Below are 22,912 nucleotides of genomic sequence, written 5' to 3'. Positions count from 1 at the left end.
TAAAGGTTCATTTTTGAGATTTTTCAAAACCTAACTAAAACATCTCTTTAACCATTTGCTTTTTTCAGTGAATATTTTGAAATGTAAGTTAGTTACGGTCTTATTACCATACCTAACTATATCATCACTTTAACCTTTTTAACCTTTGTTTTTTTCAGTTAATATACATATGTATATATATATATATATATATATATATATATATATATATATATATATATATATATATATACACACACACATATATTTGTTCATATATATCTATCTGTTTATCTCTCTCTCTCTCTCTCTCTCTCTATATATATATATATATATATATATATATATATATATATATATATATACACACACACTACAGCCAGAACCGCTGGACGGAATGACACCTAATTTGGCAGAAAGCTAGATTTAGTTCCGCAGATTGTGCTTTTTTATTATGTGCTGTAAATTAGTTCAGTAGTTTTTGAGATATTAAAGTGAGAAAAAATTTGGGTATCTAGGGGCGCAGATCCTTCACGACTATTTTGCGATTATCGCAGCAACTTCACGAATGTGCGTTCCAACAGGAATGCTGTGATTGGCTGACCGCAACCTGAAGAGAAAGTTGTGGCTACCATTTTACCTTTCATGGTCCCTGGGGCTGAAACTGAAAAGTGCTATAAGGTTGGGTGCTTGTAGGGGGTTGGCCACAGACCAGGCCAAATGCTGCAGGTCATGGCAGTGGTTTGATTAACATATAGTAATGAAAATTACTAAAAGTTAAAAAAATATAGAAATTCACTGAAAAAACAAAGGTTAGAGGGACGTTATAGTTAGGAAATAGAATTATAAAAAAACATAAAAATTCACTTAAAAAAACAAAGGATACAAGGACATTATAGTTAGACTCACCTTTTAAATATACAAAACCATAAAAGTTCACCTGTTATAGTTAGAGCTATCTCAAGTAACTGTACCTCCGGCCCTCACCATGCACTGCTAATTACCCCTCAAATTATGGCACTCATGACATCTTTGACAACATTATTGATACTATCAATGTAATATTTGCAGTAAAATTGTTGATGAAAAAACTGCGAAGGGGTGACACAAGATTTATAGATAAGGTGGCAGTCAGAAATCGAGGGGCCTAGATGAGGAGGGGGCTTGGACAGGTGAAAGAATCATGGAAAACCAAAAGCCCTTTGACATGAGTTGAGAGAAAACAGTGCTGCAATAAGTGACTGACAAAATGAGGGGGTCTGCAGGTTAGAAGAGAGCTGTAAGCAGTGCCTGGCAATAGGGAAGAGCTACAGGGGTTTAAGGGCTGAGAAGGCATGGTGGCAGAGCTTGAAATGGGGCAAAGACATGAAGGAGGTTCGAGGAGAGGGGAAGGGAGAGCCGCAAGAGCTGAATGAACAACAGAAGAGGGTAGGTTTTATGAATGACAATGAGCAGAGACGCTGCATGGAGGGGAAACAGAAGCAAAGCATGGAGGATTGCACCAAGTGAGGAAAGGAATGCAGACACTCAGACAGGGAAGAAAGGTAGCGCTGCAGAAAGTCATCAGACACTGAAGGTACAGGAAATGAGAAAGTGGAGAATGGGAAAAGGAAAAGAGGGAGCCAAATGGAAGGCAACTGGAAGTGAGAAAGTAAGATAATTCAGTACCTCAAAATTTGAGATTTGAAAGAGGGAATAAAGGAAACAAAGGCAACAGGAGCTGCTCTGCAGGGGTTACAGCTTAAAGGCGAAGCAGAAGATAGTGAAGATAAGAAATGAAGGGCCTGATTTTTAAAAAGTTTACACCGCCTTTACGTAAAAGCAGCGCAAATTTTCAAAATATAATTGTATTTTGTAAGTTTGCGCTGCTTTTACGTCAAAAAATGATGCTAAGGCGGCGCAAACTTTTCTTAAATCAGACCTGAAGAGTTTAAAAGGTTAAAAGAAAAGAAGTTATTTGCTGCAGTACGTGATGAAGAAGGAACAGCTGTATGATCAGATGGAGGAGAAGAAGAGAATGAGATATAAGGAGGGTGCAGGTTTATGGGAAGAAAGAGAATGAGCACTTAAAACTGTGAGAGTAGAGAGGCGATGGAGTAAAGTGAGATGCAGGTGGTTGATATGTGACAGAATCAAGAGAGCTAGAACAGAGACGATGAGTTGGAGAAGGGTTAATAGGAGGAGAAAGGGGTTCTTGTGGAGTAGCGATACTCCTCCACTGTTTCTTCCCCATGACGGTCACCCATGTTCTCCCTGATCCCCAGGGTCGATACCTTGTCCTTCAGAGTGGGATAGAGGGCCATAATCTGAATATGCTGTGTGAATATATGCCCCTTCCTTAGCATCTGAATCTGAATCCTTTTTGAGTACTCTCATGAATCTAATCTTGGTACTCCCTAGGGGTACCACTGTGGTGGGAGGGGGCTTCAACACAGTCCTTGACCCTGAGGCTGACTCTACTGGTGTCCCCTCTAGACACCGCTATGTGAGAGCCCGCCAGCTATCCAACTGGGTGAATGCCCTTGGCTTGTGCAACACATGGTGGTTATGAAACCATAAGCAACTGCAATACACGCACACCTCAGCAGCCCATCACTCCCAAGCGTGTATAGCTCTCCTATTTATACTGCTACAGACTGCCTGAATGTTCCTGAGATACATATTCTCCCACAAGGAATTTCTGATCATGCCCCTGATCGCCTTCATCTGGGCTCTAGGACTGCCACCCTGCATCCTATACATGGTTTAATGCTTGGAATGTTCAAGACAAGACGTACTCCCAACCCTAGCATACTTGCAGCCTGTTAAGGGAACAGTGAAATCTGTTGGCACCCTATGGGCAGCTTGTACATCCACAATCAGAGGATATGCCAAAAGTATTCTCAGGATGAGGGAGATGGTCAAACTCCAGTGAATGTTCCAGCTGAAGGCCAGCGCCCTTCAGTGAGAGACACAACTTCCTGCTGACCCCCAGGGGGAGGCCTCCTGACAACGTTAGCTTGTTCAAACTGAGATTCACCTTCTTTTGCTTGAGACAGCATGTCAAGTGTGGCACGCCTCCACACCAAGGGTATAAGAATAGGGTGACAAAAATGGAAAGCTGTTGTACTGGCTGGCTACTCAGCCTTTAGCAGGCGGTGTAATCCGTGAATCCGTGAGATATTGGATGAGGCTGGTTTTCCTCAGTGCTCTACCTTGACCATTGTCCAGACATTCGCAAGTTATTATCACTGCCTAAATGCAGCAGCCCCATGATTTACAGCTGAACTCAGCTCTCCCTTTTGTACTATATACCACTGCCTAGGTTGTAGCGAGCTGAGAGGCATATCTGGATCAGTCTACTACGGTTGAAGAGATTATCAATGCTATATCTGCCCTGGCGACTTGGAAGAAGTGGCCCTGACAGGTACTCTACTGAATTTTATAGCAAGTACAGGGAAATTCTCTCTTCTCACCTGCTTTCTCCCTACAATGAAGCAGCTGAGGTTGGTCTCTTTCCACGACAACTTGACATAGCCACCATTGTGGTCATCCCAAAATTGACTCCCCAGCCTAATGTTTGCATGGCAAACAGACCCATTTCACTAATTAATGGGGAATTAAGGTTTTCACCACAGTGCTGGTCATACGCCTGAAAGAAACTCTTAAGACGCTCATACATCCGGACCAATGTGGCTTAATGCCAGCTAGGAGCACGAGACACTTCCTCAGTTGACTCCACATTGCACTAACCCGCCAGCACCTCCTGACATTCTTAGTGGCCCTGTTACTAATAGACTTTGACAAATAATTTGACATGGTAGATTGGAGTTACTTGTTTCAAGTCTTACAGAGAGCAGGTATGGGGGGCCCAATGTCGCTATGTCAAGTTGCTTTACCCCAATCCAAATGCGCGAGTGCAGATTAATGGTGTGGTCTCAGATCCATTCCCTATCTTCAGAGGGACCAGACAGGGCTGCCCCCTGTCCCCCTCCTATTTGCCCTTGCTATTGAGCCCCTAGCCCAGCTCATCCAATGTGATGCACAGGTGCGGGGATGGGACCGCATCGCATTATATGCCGATAATGTCCTTCTGTTACTCATCAACCCCAACAATAGTGGGGTGCGTCACCTTCGTCTCCTTTAACTCTACGCTGAGGCCTCTGGTCAACAATTTAATCATGCAAAGTGATAGTCCTGCTCCATCTGTCTAAAGAGTGTGTCAATTGGCACACCACTATAGCGGTGCGACAGCTGAGCTTCTGATATCTGGGTATTCAAGTTGCGCTCAATCCTGAGCTGGCTTGGAATCTCAGTTTTACCCACTAATCTAAAAGGTGAAGGCAGATCTGAAAAGGTAGCCAGCCCTCCTGATGGGGAGGACTGCTCTCTATAAAATTATGGTATTGCTAAAGCTTTTCTACCTATTTAAAAATTTCCTGCAAATGGTACTGTGACAGTGGTTAAAGGAGATGGACTCCTTGGCGACATCCTTTCTCTGGCAAAAATCCAGGATGTGACTGGCCCTTGAGAGCTGTCAACGAGCACCATATGATGGCGGTTTGGGCATAGCTAACTTATATCTCTATTATCTAGCATCTCAGGTCCTGGTATTAAATGACTGGCTTAATGGGGGTGGTCCGATCCAGCATACAGGGTGGAAATGACCTTGCTGGGGTTTAAAAATGAGCTGGGAATGTCCTACAGCACCCGAATCCCCCAGGCCACACCACAAGTCAAATGATCTTTTCCAGCTGGTGTGTAGCACTTTGATATCTGGGTGGGACTCCAAACTCACTCACCAAATCCCACTGTGGAGGGGGAGATGGTTATGTGAACCAGCTGGTCTGGAACGCTTTACTCATTGGGATGCCATTGTCATTTCCCTACTGGGAGATGTTTGGTCTGGCACCCACCTATGCTCCTTTCAGGAACTTCAATCCACTTATGCTCTAGCACATACACAATAACACAAAAACCTTCAACTACGGCATGCACTGCAAACCCACATTTCCACAGACACAACACTCCCCAGATTTAGCCCCCAAAGTCCAAAATCCTGATGGGTGCATTGTTAAGAGGTGGTACCTACCTCACTCCCAGTTTACTTCATAAGGAACACCTCCTTCTGAGCCCAGCATGCTTCCGATGCTCATATGCTCCTGTAGACTTCTATCATATGATTTGGACTTGCCCAGCTATTGTGAATTACTGGATAGCTTTGGAGCTGTTAGAGATATTAATCTGGGAGGTAGAACTCTCATTGAAATCACTCCTTATGTGTATGTTTGGAGTAACGGAAAGCACGAGGGCTGACCGAGCACTGCTTGAGGTGGCCATCATGGTGACCAAAAGAGACAAAGGCCCTGATTTATACTTTTTGGTGCAAAACTGCACTAACGCAGTTTCACACCAAAAGGTTTAGCGCCGGCTTGCACCATTTCTGTGCACCAGCCGGGCACCATATTTATGGAATGGTGCAAGCCAGTGCAAAGGGTAGGCTAGTGCAAAACAAATGACATTAGTCGGGTGGGGCTGGCGATATGGAAGAAGGGGGTTTTGCACCAAAAAATGACGTTAGGCAAGTTAGAGTAGAGTAAGTTTCTGACGCAAAACCATCCATACCACATGTCTCCTGTCTTAGAAAAGGCAGGAGTCATGCCCACCAACCCAATGGCCAGCACAGGGGATCAGGGTCCATGGGGCATGGCCATTGCACCCAGTTCCATGTGGGGGGGGCCCATTTCAGGGCCCCTAATGGCACTTTAATGGCATTTTAAAAAACAAATACTTACCTGTACTTACCTATACGTATCTGGGACCATCCTCCGTTGTCCCTCTTGTGTGGGTGGGGGTGTCTCTGGGGCGTAGGGAGGGCACCCGTGGGCTTATTCCATGTTGTTCCACCATGGACATAGGCCCACAGGTCCCCTAATACCTGCTGAGACCCAGACGTAAAAAATGGTGCAAAGCAAGCTTTGATCCATTTTTTTACCCCTCCCGTGCGTGATTTTAGCACGGGGGATAAATATGGCGCTAAGGCCATAGAGTCATATAAGCACGGGAACGCCTACTTTGCATCTCATTGACTGAAAGTAGGTTTCCACGTCCAAAAAATGACTTTAACTCTATAAATTTGGCGCGAGACGGGTTTAGCGCCAAAGTATAAATATGGAGTTAGTTTTGCACCAAATTTGCTTGCGTAAACAAATTGACGCAAAGTTGGCACAAAACAAGTATAAATATGCCCCAAAGAGTCTAGATAGACATCTCCTAGCCTGCCCTTGAAGCCTCAGTGACTTTGTGAAGTGGACTGGTTTGCCCAGATGGAAAAACTGGTCTATGAAGCCAGAGGATGCCCTCAAATGAATGCTCGCATCTGGGGTAAATGGTGGGATCATTTTGGGCTGGGATTACTAACATGAATGTATGAGGGGTGTTCTCCACCAATATTCTCATTGTGGACCTGCTACGAATGTCTGTAAAACTGATGCTATGCTTCTTGTTGGTGCCCAGTGACAGCTGGAGATGATGTGGACATATTTTTTGATCAAAAACAATAAAGTTGTTTATAAAAAAATAATAAAATCACACAAAGTCCCAGCCCTACACACGTACAGGATGTACTGAGAGACACTGTTTACTGCAGAGGAAGCAACACAGCAGACACAATAAAATAGTTTGCCCATCCACATGGCAGAGATGTGTTAAGGCATGGGAAAAGTGGGCTCTGGCCCAGAGCCCCCACTTTCAAAGGGGCCCCCTCATTACAATTTGAGGGTAGAATCCACACTCTCTAGAGTTACAAAAATTCACAAATTTGTTTACTTAATTTCTATTTTTTTTAAACAAGCCCAGGCTATCTGGCAAGTCTGGGCACCTGCCTGAGAAAAATAGATATTTGTTTTATTATGATTTGATTCAGCAAGCATGATAGCCTTGCTGCACTGGCTTTTGTCCATATTCAGCATGTGGACACTTAAGGGCAGATTTACAATTCTTTCATGCAAGGTGACGCAGAAAGACAACTTGCTGTTCTGCTTGAAAGGGAGAGGGTAGGAATGTGCCGTACTTACAAATATGTTTTGTTAAAGAGAAACAAAGGTCCTTAACAAGAAAATGCAGCTACTAATTGTACATAGAGATACAATGAAATCTATAGATCTTTTCCAAATGGAATGACTTTTATTAATAAATTAATAAGTCATTCCATTTGGAGAAGATCTATAGATTTCATTGTATCTCTATGTATAATTAGTAGATGCATTTTTCTTGTTATGTGACCTTTGTTCCTTTTAAAATATATTTGCACCCCTGGTCCCTTTCTTTACTTGGGGTCTCCCGTGTTGTGATTTCAAGCATATTTACAACTATATGGTATATTTCTGCTCTCTCTCTCTGTGCCAGTGCTGCCTAACACGAATGCAGGCACCCTTGTCCCATCAGGGTGCAAAAGGTGCATGTGTTACAGGCAGGATTGATTTGTGCAGGAAGGGCCTTTTTCCTCTTGCTAAGTGTGCTGCAGAAAGAGGAAACGAGTGACGAAATAAAGATATTTCTCCTCATTGTGGCTGTATTGGGAAGCCATAACATTTGATCCATTCCCAGGTTTACTATTCTTACAGTAGAGTGGCATAAAGTGGTGTAGAGTGGAGTGGTGTAGAGTTGAGTGATGCAGAGGGCAGTTTTGCAGAGTAGAGTTGAAGAGTGCCATAGAGTGCAGTTGTGTCAACTGTAGAGTAGAGTCGAGTGGCATAGAATGCAGTGTCATAGTGTGGTGCAGATTAGAGCAGCGCAGAGTGGTGTAGAGTAGAATATAGTGCCGTAGATGGCAGTGGCATAAAGAGCAGTGGCATAGAGTGGAGTAGTGCAGATTAAAGTGGCATAGAGTTCTGTTGCATAGAGTGCATTGTTGCAGAGTAAAATGTCAGACTGCAGTGGTGTAGAGTGGAATAGAGTGACATAGAGAGCAGTGGTGTAGAGTACAGTGCAGTGGTCTAAAGTGGAGTAGTGCAGAGTGGAGTAGTGTGGCATAGAGTACAGTGGCATAGAGTGAATTGTTTCAGAGTAGAGTGAAGTGGCTTAGATTAGAGTGGTGCAGGGTAGAGTGCAGTTGCGTAAAGTGGCATAGGGTGTAATGGCCTAGAGTAAAGTGGTATAGAGTAAAGTGATGTAGAGTGCAGTAGTGCAGAGTAGATTAGAGTGGTGTACAGTGGATTGGCGTAGAGTGCAAGGGCACAGAGATGAGTGTTACAGAGTAAAGTGCATTGGTGTAGAGTGAATTGGCATAGAGTGCAGCGATGCAGAGTGACATAGAGTGGAGTTGTGCATAGTAAATTGGTGTGGCCTAAGTTGAGCGGTGTAGAGTGCAGTGGTGAAGATTGCAGTGGTGAAGAGTGCAGTGTTGTAGAGTAGAGTGGCAAAGAGTACATTGATATAGGGTACAGTGGCACAGATTGGAGTAGTGAGGCATAACATTAAGTGGAATAGAGTGGGGTGGAGAGGTGCAGAGTGTATTGGAATGGAGTGGTGAGTGGAGTGGTACAGAGTATAGTGTAGAGGTGTTGAGTGGTGCAGGGTAGAGGGGTGTGGCATAAAGTGGAGTATTCGTAGTGTGGTAGCACACTGCCATTACAGACAACACATTTTCAATTGAAATGAGCACTACATTTGCACAGACATACAGCTTTTCTAATAAAACTATACAGTGCACAGACAAAAATGTGTATAAATTGCATTGCTTAGTTTAATGATTCATTTTGATCATATTGAAGTATTTGTTTCCAAAATACTTCAGAAATAACAAAAAATGTGCTTTATTTGATGCGTTCATATTTCTGATATATGCTGAAATATTTACACAGTTCATTTAAACGTTGTCTGGTATGAGAAAAAAAACTTTCCTACCCCCAGTATCCACCAAGATTGCCACACAAATTGTCTCACTTTGAAGTCAGAGTAGGAAAAGTAAACAAACGCCCTTGGAAGACACTACCTGACATTTGACCTCGGTCTTTAAATGCACAGCAAATGTGACAAGATAAGAACAAGATTCAAAGGCCTGTTAATAGAAAACAAGTTTGCTGAAGAATACAGAAAACATGATTTACGCAACAGGAGGGACGAACTGAGCCTGGAGAGCCTAAAGCAAATAAAGCCAGCAAATGGAAAGCCAGAAAGTTTGATTTACAAACCTTAAAGCCAATGGTAATCAACAAGCTTTCAACTTTTTGAAAGTCCCCAATATGTCTGTAGCAAACCAGACATCTTTGCTTTTAGGCTTTGACCTAAAAACACTCTCCATACGCACAGCCCAAAAGATGAGACAGCAGTCCACAGTACCATATGCAAATGGCTGATTCAGACTGATAATCTTTCTGTTTCTCTGGTGATGGAAAGCCAGAGAGAAACGTCGACAATGGTGTTTGAGCCTGGATGTGGTCTTTTTCCATAGAATTAAGGAAGGACAGTAATGGGGATTTAATGCTTTTGAAATCAAATAATAATTCAATGCGGAAAAGGATTAACCAACAGGCTGTTCTTTTAAGTTTATGTTTTTGAATGGATAGGTGTGAGATTTATGCTCTTCTTCTTTTTCTTCTAATCACAAGCACTTGATCTTTTTGCACTTTTCTTTGTCCTTCTTTTTTGGTGTTTTGATAGGGGACTCTATTATATTTATCTTTATATGAGTAGAGAATATATTTTTGTATATAAAATAAAGGATGTTTTCCAAATAAGTATGGACATATGCTGCATGTAAACTATGTGGGATGTGTATGTTGTTAAATTTGTCTCCCAAGTGGGCAATGTAGTTTTGTAATAAGTCTTTACCCAGCCCCTTTGGTTTTTTTCAGGTTTATCTTCTGTGGTTTGTAATATATATCAACGGTAAACAACATATTTACAATTGTGAACCTCAAACAATAACCACACCAGTATATTAAGAAGAATTGTGAATTTATTTCCCTAAATTAACAATGCTAATGTCACAAAAATAACTCTCAAACACAAGTGATAAGCATATAGAATCAATAGTGGTTGATTAGAATGTCTTATATATCTGAGTTTAATCAAAACAATCAAACAAATAATCTTCAAAATAATACCACTGATTAATAATACCAGAATCAGTAATAATGGCTAAGTATGCCTTAGTACAAACAATCAAAGAGTGTCAATATGAATCTTGAGCATTTAAAAATGAATACCCTTTCTAACCACAAATCAGCATCGACATGTTGGACTTCATGCAAAAAGCATTTAGTAAGACAAATTTTGAAAAATCACTCTAACTTGGGTTATTATAAAAAACATTGTTAATATGCAGCAATCAAATGATAAATTGCAGTTGGTACCTGCAAAGCAAAAGAGACACATATATCAATGCAATTTCATACATTACCCATAAAACAACAACATGCAGTCTACTTCAGCAAAAGAACACCATCAGGTAAGTCTTCGGAAGATCAGGCCTAATAACAGTTAAACCCAAACCTCTAGTATGTCTCGAACCATCAGGAACTCAAACTAAAGATCTCTCTAAAGTCTGACAGAATTCTATCCTAGAGTCCTATCATGGAGTCTCTGACTAAAGAATAGCGTACCCAGATTGTTATACTAATCTTCAAAAAGTTTATGATTGGTCAGTACATGGGGTGGTTGGGATTCAACCTATAGCATCTCTAATTGATAACCTAAAATGCAGTGATGTCACATTAACCAGAACATATTCATAACAGTAAGTTTTCCTCTTCCATCTCATCTGTGGCTCCATTGATCCATCCCATCTAAACTTCTCTTCTCAGGAAGAAACTTCTCACATTGTATCGCCTACTTGCATCCTCGAGGAAGAAACCACGTATTAGTGACAATTTCATACAATAGAACATTCAGCTTATGCAAGGACCTTGTCAAACATGACCTTGTAAGACATAATGCAGCAGCCCACTAGGGGTAACTGTGTACACATCTATTAAGCCATTTAACACACTTTTATGTCATTGAACTACGGAAAATAGCTACAACGTTTAGTTAGAATTTTCTCAGCTAAAGAACAGAAGTGAATTATGGCAACCATTTTTAAAGTAACCCTTTTTGTATGTTTATTCAATATACAATTAATACATTAAAATTATTAGTAAAATATATTAGAAAATTCACACTCTCACACCCCTGACATCCCCATTCTGCCAGCCTTTCTATGGCGGCAGAACTGCCATGAAAAGGCTGGCGGTATGGGGACTTGTAATTCAGAGGGCAAGCGCTGCCCTGGCAGATTACAACAGCTGGGACCGCCAGGCTGCTGGCTGTCAGCAACCTGGCGGTGTCAGCTGTCCAACCATGGTGGCTCTGCCACAGTTGTAATATGGTAGTCGTCACCACAGGCCTGTCGAGAGGGCCTATGCGTCTGTTCCTCTCCCCAGCGTGGCGTGACAGATATGGGGTGATGTTTCATCTCCTCCCACTATCATAGAGGGAGTGACAGGCAGTGCTTGTGCTTTTTGATGCGCACCAACAAACCAGTTAAAACAATTTTTGCACTGCCCAGCCTTTGCTGATGTTATTTTTGTGATAGATTATTGGTGAAAACATCTATGTAAAATTACAACACATGTTCTAAGAAATGTACACCATCTGTCCTCTGCAGAAATGTAAATCACACAACAGAGAAGTTCAAACCCTGTTTTTGCATTTGGAGGGCATCATAAAGCTAGTTTTTGCGTTGATCATCAGTGCAAATGGTGCTGCAAAGCTAAGAACCTGGACATTGCCTTGTAAAATATAATGCATTTTAGGGTAATCTAGTATTGAAGGATTGCTCTTGCTGCAGTTAAGCACACACACACAGTAAGTCCTTGCAAGTACAGGCAGACCGAACAATTCGGTGGCCTTAAATACTGGCTTAAAATGATGTAATTACTCTGAAAACATAGCCTCATCTCTGTCAACCACTTTGCTGCAAATCTGCTTTGTGGCATTGATATGTGTATGTGTGTCGAAATTACTAATGTTCCAGAACAACTGCATCTAACATATGGTACTACTAATACATTTGCATGTTTATATAAAAGCAATGCCAGAATACAAACCAGCATTGGCAAAATCAATAGATGTCACCTTTGGGGCCTATTGGCATTGCCAATGTCTTTTAGGTTTGCTGTGCTGCATGGCCAACAATAAAAAAAATGAAAAAAATAAAATAAAAAAGAGCAAATGACGCGACCTCAGAAGCCATCTCAACTTGTAGCCGCTCTCATGCGTGACGACATATGCACATGCATGCAAATGATGCAGATTAAATTGCTTTCTATCTATTGATCAAAGATGGAGGATAAATAAAAGGCAGAGTGGTTCGCAAGAATTTGCTGCCTGGTCCTCCCCAGGAAAAATGTATATATATAGATATATGTATAGAAAAAAGACTAGAGGTGTTGGGGACAATAGAGGTATGGGTGGGAGGAAGCAATAGGGAGTGTACGTGGTAGAGGAAAAGCAATACATGATGGATAGCAACACAGGGGTGGGGTGAGATGCCCACAAGCGAGAAAGTAGCACAGAGTACAGTGGGGCAGGGAGTTTGCCAGAGGGGAAGAAGCACACAAAAGAGAGAGATCGAGAAAGATAGTGAGATAGAGTTTACAGCACTAGGGAGGCAGAAACAGAGCGCACACATGGGAAAAAGATAGTTTGCAGCAGGAGGGAGGCAGCAACAGAGAGGGCGGGGCGACTGGTATTTGATGCGGAGAAGCACACATGGGAGAGAGTTGGAAAAAAATGCAATCTCATGGAGTGACTAAGCAAAGAGGTTGCGCAGTGACAAGCATAGAAGTGTATTTTTTATTTTTGTAGATTTTTTTTTCAAACATATGCAATAAGCATTAACATTGTGAAAGTATTAAAAAGTGAAAATGACGTGCATAAGTTTGCAGCATAAATGTCATCAATGATCCATTGCAAAAGTAATTTGAAAAACAAACATGAAATTACAGCAGAGATAAAGGTAGAGATAGGCATGCAAACCCTGGGCTTGAAGTGAACACATTGGTGGTTGTGAGAATGATTCTAACTACAGTTCCTTTTTTTTTCGATCTCTCATCTAAATGTAGCTAATCAATTAGTCAGACAATCCAATTATGACAATCCTGTAAACAATAGGAATGGCAGATACACAATATGCACTGGTCCTTATTGCTTTTCTTTTTTTCTCTTTTTTTCTCTTTCAGGGTATGCTCTGAAAAGAGACGGGAGAAATCCAGGAATGCAGCAAGACATCGGCGCTCTAGAGAGAGCAAGCTTTTCCTAGAGCTGGCCCAGCAACTCCCGCTACCTGAAAACATCACCTCTCATCTGGACAAGGCATCCATAATGCGACTGGCCATCAGCTACGCCCGCCTAAAGGGTTTCATTTTAACAGGTAAACACAAGCACAACTGTAACTCAATGGATCCCAACTGTACAATGGCAGCTGGTAAACATTCAGGGCCAGATTTATTGGAAAATGACGGTGAACGTTGCTGCGCCAAATTTGACAGCGTTGTGCACCGTCATCTTCAAAACGCAGGGCTTTGCTATATTTACTAGAATACGGCACACCTCTGTGCTTCCCCCTGCGCTAGTGCTAGATCTACTGCCTGTGCCAACACAGCACCCTTGCACCATAGTGCAAATATGGATGCTGTTAGACTTTTCATCCTTGGCGTGGCCTCCCTTAATTTTTTGCCTCTGTTTCCCAGGTTGTTGATAGGTGCTGGACTCTGATTTTGCTGTTTTTGTACTCTGGGCACTTTACCACTGCTAACCAGTGCTAAAGTGCAAGTGCTCCTTTACAAAATGTGTATGTAATTGGTTTATCCATGATTGACATAGTTGTTTTATTAGTAAGTCCCTAGTACAGTGCACTAGAGGTGCCCAGGGCCTTAAATCAAATGCTACTAGTGGGCCTGCAGCACTGGTTGTGCCACCCACATAAGTAGCTCTGTAATCATGTCTCAGACCTGCCACTGCAGTGTCTGTGTGTGCAGTTTTAAACGGTTAATTCGACTTGGCAAGTGTACCTACTTGCCAGGCCTATACCTTCCCTTTTCTTACATGTAAGACACCCCTAAGGTAGGACCTAGATAGCCCCAAAGGCAGGGTGCAGTGTATGGTTAAGGTAGGACATATAGTAATGTGTTTTATATGCCCTGACAGTGAAATATTGCTAAATTTGTTTTTCACTGTTGCAAGGCCTGTTCCTCTCATAGGTTAACATGGGGGCTACCTTTAAATCTGATTAAAGTGTAGATTCCCTTTGGGAGCGGATGGACATGTGGAGTTTGGGGTCTCTGACGTCACAATTTAAAAATACATCATTTAGTAAAGTTGATTTTGAGATTGTGTGTTTGAAAATGCCACTTTTAGAAAGTGAGCATTATCTTGCTTATACCATTTCTGTGACTCTGCCTGTTTGTGGATTCCCTGTCTGGGTCAGTTTTGACAGTTGGGCTGGTTGCACCTCACACTAGACCTGACACAAAGGGAACTGGGGTGTAGTCTGCATTTCCTGATGAGCCATCTGTGCTAGGAGGGAGGGGAGGAGTGGTCACTCACACCTGAAAGAGCTGTGCCTGCCCTCGCACAATGCAGTCTCCAACCCCCATGGTGACTGCCTGGGGCCTAGCCTGGGCAAGGCAGGATTTCACATTCAAGAGAGTCTTTGCTTTGAAGTAGGCTTACCTCAAAGGAGAAAGTGGGTATGAGAAGGGCACCCAAAACCAAAGACTTTAGAACACTTCTGGAAACCAAGAGGAACCTCTGCCTGGAGAAGAGCTGAAGAGCTGAGGAAGAAGAGCTGCCCTGCTTGTGACTGTGCTTTGTGGAGCTATCCTGCAGTTGCTGCTTCTGCCAGAGTAAGAGGACAAAGACTGGACTTTGTGTTGCCTGCCTTCTTGTGAAGATCTCCAAGGGCTTGATTTAGAGATTGCCTCCTGTTGTTTGAAGTCTCAGGGACAGCAAATACTTCTCTCTGCCAGCACCTGTAGTCTCTGGAGCGCCATGCGGGGAAAAGATCGACGGGACTCCGATCTATGGCTGAAAAATAGACGCACCACCGGCTTCGCGGTTGAAAATCGACACTCGCCTGCAAAGCAACCAAAGAATCGACGCACAGAGCTGGAGAAACGATGCGCAGCATTGCTGACGGAGGCTGGTGAGATCGCAACCCGCCCTGCGTGTTTTTCGGATCATCATGCGGCTGGATTTCCGACACAAACACCGCTGGGTGTGAAAAACAACGCAAGGCCTGCCCGGACTCGAGAGTGCTGACCGGATCCACGATCGCTGTCCTGCAGGGAGAAGAAACAATGCGCCCGACCTGACGAAAGGAGAAACGATGCAAGGTCTTGCTCGTGAGTGAAATCAACGCATCGCAAGCCCTTTTTGACGTACACTCACCCGTGCGGGGTTATTTTTGACACACCCACGGTACATTTTCACGCTAACAGTGTTAGTGTGTGTTTAAAACTACATGAAGACTCTTTTTGCTTTTTAATTGATAACTTGACTTGTGTATTGTGGATTTTTGTTGTTTGGGTCTTGTTTTGTTTAGATAAATACTTCCTATTTTTCTAAACCTGTGTTGTGTCATTTAGTTGTGTTTTCATTAAGTTAGTGTTTGTGTTGGTACAAATACTTTACACCTAGCACTCTGAAGTTAAGCCTACTGCTCGTGCCAAGCTACCAAGGGGGTAAGCAGGGGTTAGCTGAGGGTGATTCTCTTTTACCCTGACTAGAGTGAGGGTCCTTGCTTGGACAGGGGGTAACCTGATTGCCAACCAAAGACCCCATTTCTAACAGACGCATTGAATGGGAGACTGTTTTTGTGCTGGAAGGAACACCTTCCTATACAAAAACAACCTCAAATGGCGGTTTGCTCTTTCTATGTGTACTGCAAAATGTAGCACACATAGAAAGAGCAAAAAACATGGAGAAATGAAAGCATTTCTCCTCGTTGTGCCACCCTTAAGTCACTGCTGGAGTGGCGTTAGATTTAGGCGCTGCCTCAGGTTTTCAAAAACTCGTAAATCTGTGGCAGCGTCAAAATGCAATGGGTGTGGCTGTTCCACACCCACAGCAACACCCATTGCACGCCCCTTCCACGCAAAGTGGCGCATGTGAAGGGGCCATATTTACAAGGTGGCGTTAAGCCACAAAAAGTTGCTTAACACCACCTTTTAAATACGGCTCCTGGCATAGCACCACTGGAACATCACGAAAAGTGACGCTCTGGTGGCGCCAGGGGCTCTTAAATATGCCCCTGAAATTGTTGGCACATAGTCCCTGGCCAGAACTAAATCAAGCATAGTTAGTGTGACTAAAAGTCCAGCCAGTAGAAAGTTCAGGAGGATTCCCTCAGACAAAAAAATGACATAAATGGACCAAATGTTGCCTTGTTAAGGAAAATATTTAAAGAAATTGACTTAGAGACAGGACTTTAGGTTTATTTGGTTTAGTTATTCTAATAATCTGAGCCCAATCCTTCACTGAGGTGTTTGACATATTTTAAGATTTGTACTCCTCACCTTTGGCCAGGACCTGCGCTCAGCCACCTAGGGACGTGCAACTTCAAGAACCCTCAAGGGATGGAATCCTTGCTGTTCTTCTCCAGTTTCAACATCTTAGAGCAGACCAATTCTTCTTTCACAGCAGATGACTAAAATGGTTCTGAAATATTTTTCTGAGGTTTATCTGACACGGCTCAGAGCAGGAAAACAATAATCACTCGAAATATCAACTGCTCAGATCCCCTGCTCTTTACAAAATTATAGATGCGCCTCTTGTTGGTATGAGACAGTCACTTTATGATGTGGTAGATGGATATATGAACTTTCCTACAATAAAAAGTTCAGCATGTTCTTCATTGTGATAGAAAGTCTGCAGAATCGACTGGAGGTCTGCAGACTTCAAAGGATGTCCTGCCCTTTTTGCTGGGTGCGTCGGCTCACGGGCCACATTTTGTGCATTTAAAAAAAGTCTGAGTTCACGAATAACCAATCGCCAAAAACACTATCTGATCCCAGCCCAGTCCTAATCCCATATTTAACTAAGGTATTATTCAGTTATAAACCTGTACTGAATGTGTCGTTAGTTTTGTGACTAGCCATGTGCGTGCATTTATATTTTCTTAAATTTCCTTTTAAAAGTGGAGTTGCTGACATAAGTACACAATTCTACCTTTTCAATATAATAGTCAAATATTGCGAAATAGTGCGTTAAAATACACATGTGCATTGCATGGAGCCTGTTTTTTAATTGTCACAAGTTCACTTGCAATGTTACAGGGCTGCTTTTAAGGAATATTATTACCACCGACACACAGCAAATGATGGTCCTTGCCTTGGGTTAAATGAAGTGCGTGAAGCAGCAGGTAGCCTGTGATATGTTAGCATATGATCATTTTGGTATGGAGAAAAAAATATGCATTATTGTGGAAACAATAAATGAGAGATGCAACAAAAGCCATTGAAAATGTTACTAAAGATGTTTTAATTACTGAGGTTTTAAAGAGCAGTAACAACGATATACTTTCTCCTCAGCTTGACGTTTCTAGCCATATTGAAAAAAGACCATGATTCCTGACACCTGGCCCTGCCTCCTCTCTGCTCCTTCACAAAGACACAAGGAAGTAGATTGAGGCAATGCAGAAACTGTAGAAGGAATTTCAACACGCCCGCTGACAAAGTATCTAGGCCCGTATTTATACTTTTTTTAGCGCCGCATTTGCGCCGCTTTTTGACGCAAAACGGCGCAAACCTACAAAATACAATGGCATTTTGCAAGTTTGCGCCGTTTTTGCGTCAAAAAAAGACGCAAAAGCGGCACAAAAAAAGTATAAATACGGGCCCTAGTTTTCAGAACCATACCATTCACACAGTGCTTAATTTGTAAATAAAAACGTGCTGGTGCCCAAAGCTCTCCTCTGAAAGAGGCGGCTGCTGCAATTAAAGGTGCAGCAGCATAATATACTAAAGCTATCTAAGGCCTCTTCAGTCCATTTACAAACACTCCCTGCCCTTTCAGCTCACTCTTGCAGCTTTCTGCTGTTTCCCTTTCTAAATCCTTTCGTATTTCTATTCCTCCGTGTTTCTCATATGAGGCTTTTGCTCGCAGTAAATTCTTAAGGCAGCAAAATAAGTGCCGGCCCTCAAAAATAAGTGCTGGTGTCCCGCATCGGAAACCACCGGCTCCAATTAAGCACTGCATTCACCTAAGAAAAATAACTTTTTTTTTTATTTGTCTAGTGCGATTTGATACCAGTGATGATGACCTTTGCTTATGTTATGGAAGTGTCACCTGTATAAACAAGCAGATGTTCAGAAAAAGTTTCATGTACAGACGTTCAAAAATATATTTTAAACAGCACAGCTGCAGTCAGGAAAAAGTGTGGCTGGGGATGGATTTTAAACTTTGTTTCCAAAAGAAAATATTTTTACTACGTAAAAAAAGGGAGTCAGACTGATTTTTTAAAAATGAAAAGTGATGTCGGGAGATTTTAAGCAAGTAAAGCACTTTTCTTTTTTAAAGCAGTGGCTTTATCCAGCAAAAGACTTGTGGGCTTATTTACAAGCCCCTTCCTATGTCAGTTCGTCACTTTTTAAGACGCTTCGGTGGCTCATAATACTAACCCATATCTATGAGGCCATTCAAAGCCACTCTGCCTGGCTTTTTATAGATATACTCGTAGATATGATGTAAGGCAACATAGCACAAGTTGCTGTGTTGCCTTACACTGTGCCAGGGGAGTCATTCCAATGGAGTTGCTGTGGGTTTTCCCACGCCACTCCCATGGATTTTGACGAATTCCTAGATTTACAAGGATCTATAAACCCGGGAATGCGCCAAAACTGTACGCCTCTCCAGAGGAAGTGTAACAATTAGAAATGTCTTTATTTCTCCTTGGTTTTTCCTCATGGAAAATGCTTCCATGGATTATTTTTGTAGAGGAGCCACCTGTCTCTTTCTGCTCAAAAACATTCCTGCCAACAAAGCTGACAAACAAAGCAGACACTCTTGCGCCATGATTGCAAGGGTGTCAGCTGTTGGTGCTAAGCAGCAAATTGTGCATCGGAGCTGGCTGAAAGGACAGTATCTTGTAAATACGGTGCATTCCTGCCCTTTCAAGTTAGCAGCAAAAAGGCTAGTAGTGCTGCCTTATGCAAATTCATTGTAAATATGCCTCTCCGTTTAGGGCAAAGCTTAACTGGTTTGGCAGACATCTTTCTTTTCATCTCTTAATGTGTGTTGTATGTTGCAGCAGGCCACAATGAAAAATTTGTCACATATCAACTCAACATAACTGATCTGTCTATGCTCCTCACACATATGCAGGCCTGTTTTGCTTTGCTTCATTATAAGCTAAAATGAATATTCTGGCTATTGATATATATACTGATTGATCTCCTGAGGTTCCTTGCAGTACCGAGCCTTTTATAGCTGGTTCTAAGATCCTTGAAGGCATGTCTTGCTTGCTGTATGGTCAGTTATCTTTTTCCTTATAGATAATTATTGTTTGTCTTTATTGATGGCATATCACCTTACAGATTGCACATTCTTTGGAGAATTTAGGGGCATATTTATAAGAAAAGCGAAGCATCATAGATGATGCGCCACTTTTCTTGCGCCACCCCCTACCAGCACCTAATGACACCATGGTTTCACTATATTTACAATACGGTGAACCATGTCGGTCGTTAGCACAATAGCGTCAACATTTTTGATGCTATTGTGGTGCTTTACTACACTAGCGTAAAATATTTTGATGTTAGTGCAGCAAAGCACAGGGAGGCCCCACTGAATATAATGAGTGTGTCATTTCGAACACCTGCTCTGAGCAAATTACGGAAAAAATGGCGCTGTGAAATCTTGCAAATTTCACTGCGCCATTTTTTTGGGCCTCCTTGTGCTGGTGCTAGGGCCGGCTTTAGGGCGGTGCGAGCGGCGCGGCCGGACCAGGTGCTGACATGGATTGGGGGTGCTGACATCAGGGGGGGCTGTGTTTATTAATTTTATTAATAACTTACAAAACTATGTTTTAAAAGCACCTGCCGAAAAGTTCCTTATGGGTCAGTCTTCAGGAAACAATTAAAATGTCAAGATACCTCTTGTGGTTAATGTTCCTGCTAAGGAGAAAGGTGGGAGGTTTGTCTAGTGGCATCTTTGAGTCACCATAAAGGAGTGCAGAGGGTTAATATGCCCGTTGCAAAGACCAGAACTATATTTTATGAGAATAGCTGAGTGGAGTAGTAAAGCCAGCCTTTACAAGCACTTTAAAACAAATGAATATATGTGAAAAGGGGGCTATGGAGCGATGAGGGGCACATTTGCTGGGTGGTAGTGAATGAATTTGAGGAGGTGGTCATGGGGTGGGGGGGTGCCAAAAAAAGACTGTTGCACAGAGGTCTACCAGTGCTAAAGCTGGCCCTGGCTGGAATGCCTCCTTGCATATATTATGCCTGACGCAGGCATAATGTGGTGCAAGGGTTTACAACGTGGTTCAATGCATGCGTTGCACCACTTTTGGAAGTATGGTGCAGCAGCAAAGGCCCCTTAGCGGCGCTTTAGCGCAAACAAATGATGCTATGGCGGCGCTTAGCTGGCACAAGGGGCTGGTATATATGCCCTTTAATTCCAGGGGATTTCTTATCATCAAAGTAACATTCTTTGTGAGAAATAGTACATTAAAAGTTAAGTCCTTCAATAATTATCTGTAAATACTTGCAATGGAACCGTTTTTTGGTATTGTTTCCTGTCTTTAGCACGCATACTTCTCTGAATAACACAGATGCATGAAGTTTGAGCAGTAATTTGACAGTCTGCTTGCTAGTTTTTGGCGTGTTTTACCTGCCTGTGAAGCTGCTCATCTCTGAACAGACTGTCATCTGTGTTGCTTTCTGTTTGGATGATAACACAGCTGTGTCATTTAGCGCCTTTTCTTGTAGATTAAAGTCTCCACTGGTTGAAGGAACAGACTGTTTTCGTTCTTATTTGCTAGTAAGCCCCTTGTTAGCACATTATGGGAGGATGTTTTTCTCCCCACTTCGGGTTCAGTAACCAGAAACGTGCAGGTGGGACACCATCACTAATTTCACCTACCGAGATTGACTAGATCTTTGGACTTGGTGAAGAGTGCAGTAGTCAGAATCATCCAAACACAAATCAATTACATTATACCATAAACAAATTCTAAACACCATGAACAATTTAACACCACTTCAAACTCCAAACTCAATTATGTTTCAAAGCTTTATTACAATCCCGAATCAATGGCATGTATACGGTGCACTAAAACTAAGTTATAAACATACCTTAGGATGACAGAAAAGTCTGAAAAGATATTACCTACTGAACATCAGTACTGTTAACCCCTTCGCTGCCAGGCATTTTCCCCCTCAGGTGCCGGGCCTTTTTTTGCCTATTTGGGGCAGTTTGTGCTTAGGCCATCATAACTTTTTGTCCACATAAGCTACCCATGCCAAATTAACGTCCTTTTTTTCCAACATCCTAGGGGTTCTACAGATACCCAGAGTTGGTGGGTTCCCTTGGAGGAGACCAAGAAATTAGCCCAAATACAGCAATTTTTGTTTTTTTAAATGGAAAAAAAGGGCTGCCGAAGAAGGCTTTTGATTTCTTCCCTGAAAATGGCATCAATGAAGAGTTTGCAGTGCTAAAATCACCATCTTCCCAGCTTTCAGGAACAAGCAGACTTGAATCAGAAAATCACATTTTCAAAACAATTTTGGCATTTTACTGAGACATACCCCATTTTTACTATTTTTTGTGTTTTTATCCTTCTTCCAGTTAGTGGCAGAAATGGGTGTGAAACCAATGCTGGATCCCGGAAAGCTAAACATTTATGTAAAGTAGACAAAATTCTGAGTTCAGCAAGGGGTCATTTGTGTAGATCCTACAAGGTTTTCTTACAGAAAATAACAGTTAAAATAAAAAAATATTGAAATTGAGGTGAAAAAAACAGCCATTTCTCTCCAAGTTTTAATCTGTAACTTTTTCCTGCCATGTCAAATTTTTAAAAGTAATATACTGTTATGTCTGCTGGACACTCTGGTTGCGCGGATATATTGGGCTTGTAGGTTCATCAAGAACCCTAGGTACCCAGAGCCAATAAATGACATGCACCTTGCAATGGTTTTCAATGTGTACTGGGTATACAGTAAATTATTTGGTAAAATATAAAGAGTCAAAAATAGGTACCAAGGAAACCTTTGTATTTCCAAAATGGGCACTAGATAAGGTATTGAGAAGCTGTGGTTATTTGCACATCTCTGAATTCCAGGGTCCCCATACTAGCATGTGAATTACAGGGCATTTCTCAAACAGACGTCTTTTTTACACACTGCCATGTGGAAGGAATAAATATAGAAAAAGACAAGGGGCAATAACACTAGTTCTTCTATTCTGTGTTCCCCCAGGTCCCCCAATAAAAATAGTACCTCACTTGTGTGGATAGGCTTAATGCCTGCGACAGGAAACGCAACATGGACACAACACATTTCCCTCTAAAATAAATTGACCTGTTTTTTGCAAAGTGTCTAGCCGTGGATTTGGCCCCTAGATCAGCCGACACCTAGGAAAACTTACCAAATCAGAACATTTCTAAGAACTAGACACCTAGGGGAACTCAGAAGGGGGTGACTTGTGGCGCTTACAAAGAATCCTTTGCAAACCTCAAAATTTGGCAAACAAAACACCTTTTCCTCACATTTTGGTGATGGAAAATTCTGGAATCTAAGAGGAGCCAAAAATTTCCTTCGACCCAGCGTTTCCCTCGGTCTGACGATAAAAATGATACCTCCCTTGTGTTGGTGGCCAAGGTCCCTGCAACAGAAAAAGGCCAAAAATTTGTAGAGAGTGAGGGTATAGCACAGCGAGTTGATAAGCACATATTTTTATTTTATAC

At 42.2% G+C, this 22,912-nt stretch overlaps 1 protein-coding gene across 1 annotated transcript in view; it reads left to right on the top strand.

The window, feature by feature from the left end:
- LOC138259871 (hypoxia-inducible factor 1-alpha-like) overlaps positions 1–22,912 on the top strand; it is a 917,172-nt gene that overhangs the window by 167,791 nt on the left and 726,469 nt on the right. The window contains exon 2 of the mRNA XM_069207820.1: positions 13,185–13,375. Coding sequence (XP_069063921.1) covers positions 13,185–13,375 — 191 coding nt within the window. The remainder of the gene's footprint in view (positions 1–13,184; positions 13,376–22,912) is intronic.

The sequence above is a fragment of the Pleurodeles waltl genome, chromosome 9 (assembly GCF_031143425.1).
Source record: "Pleurodeles waltl isolate 20211129_DDA chromosome 9, aPleWal1.hap1.20221129, whole genome shotgun sequence".
NCBI classification, from domain to species: Eukaryota; Metazoa; Chordata; class Amphibia; order Caudata; family Salamandridae; genus Pleurodeles; species Pleurodeles waltl.
The sequence above is the reverse complement of the archived record's forward strand: the minus strand, read 5'-3'. Positions and strand labels throughout refer to the sequence as shown.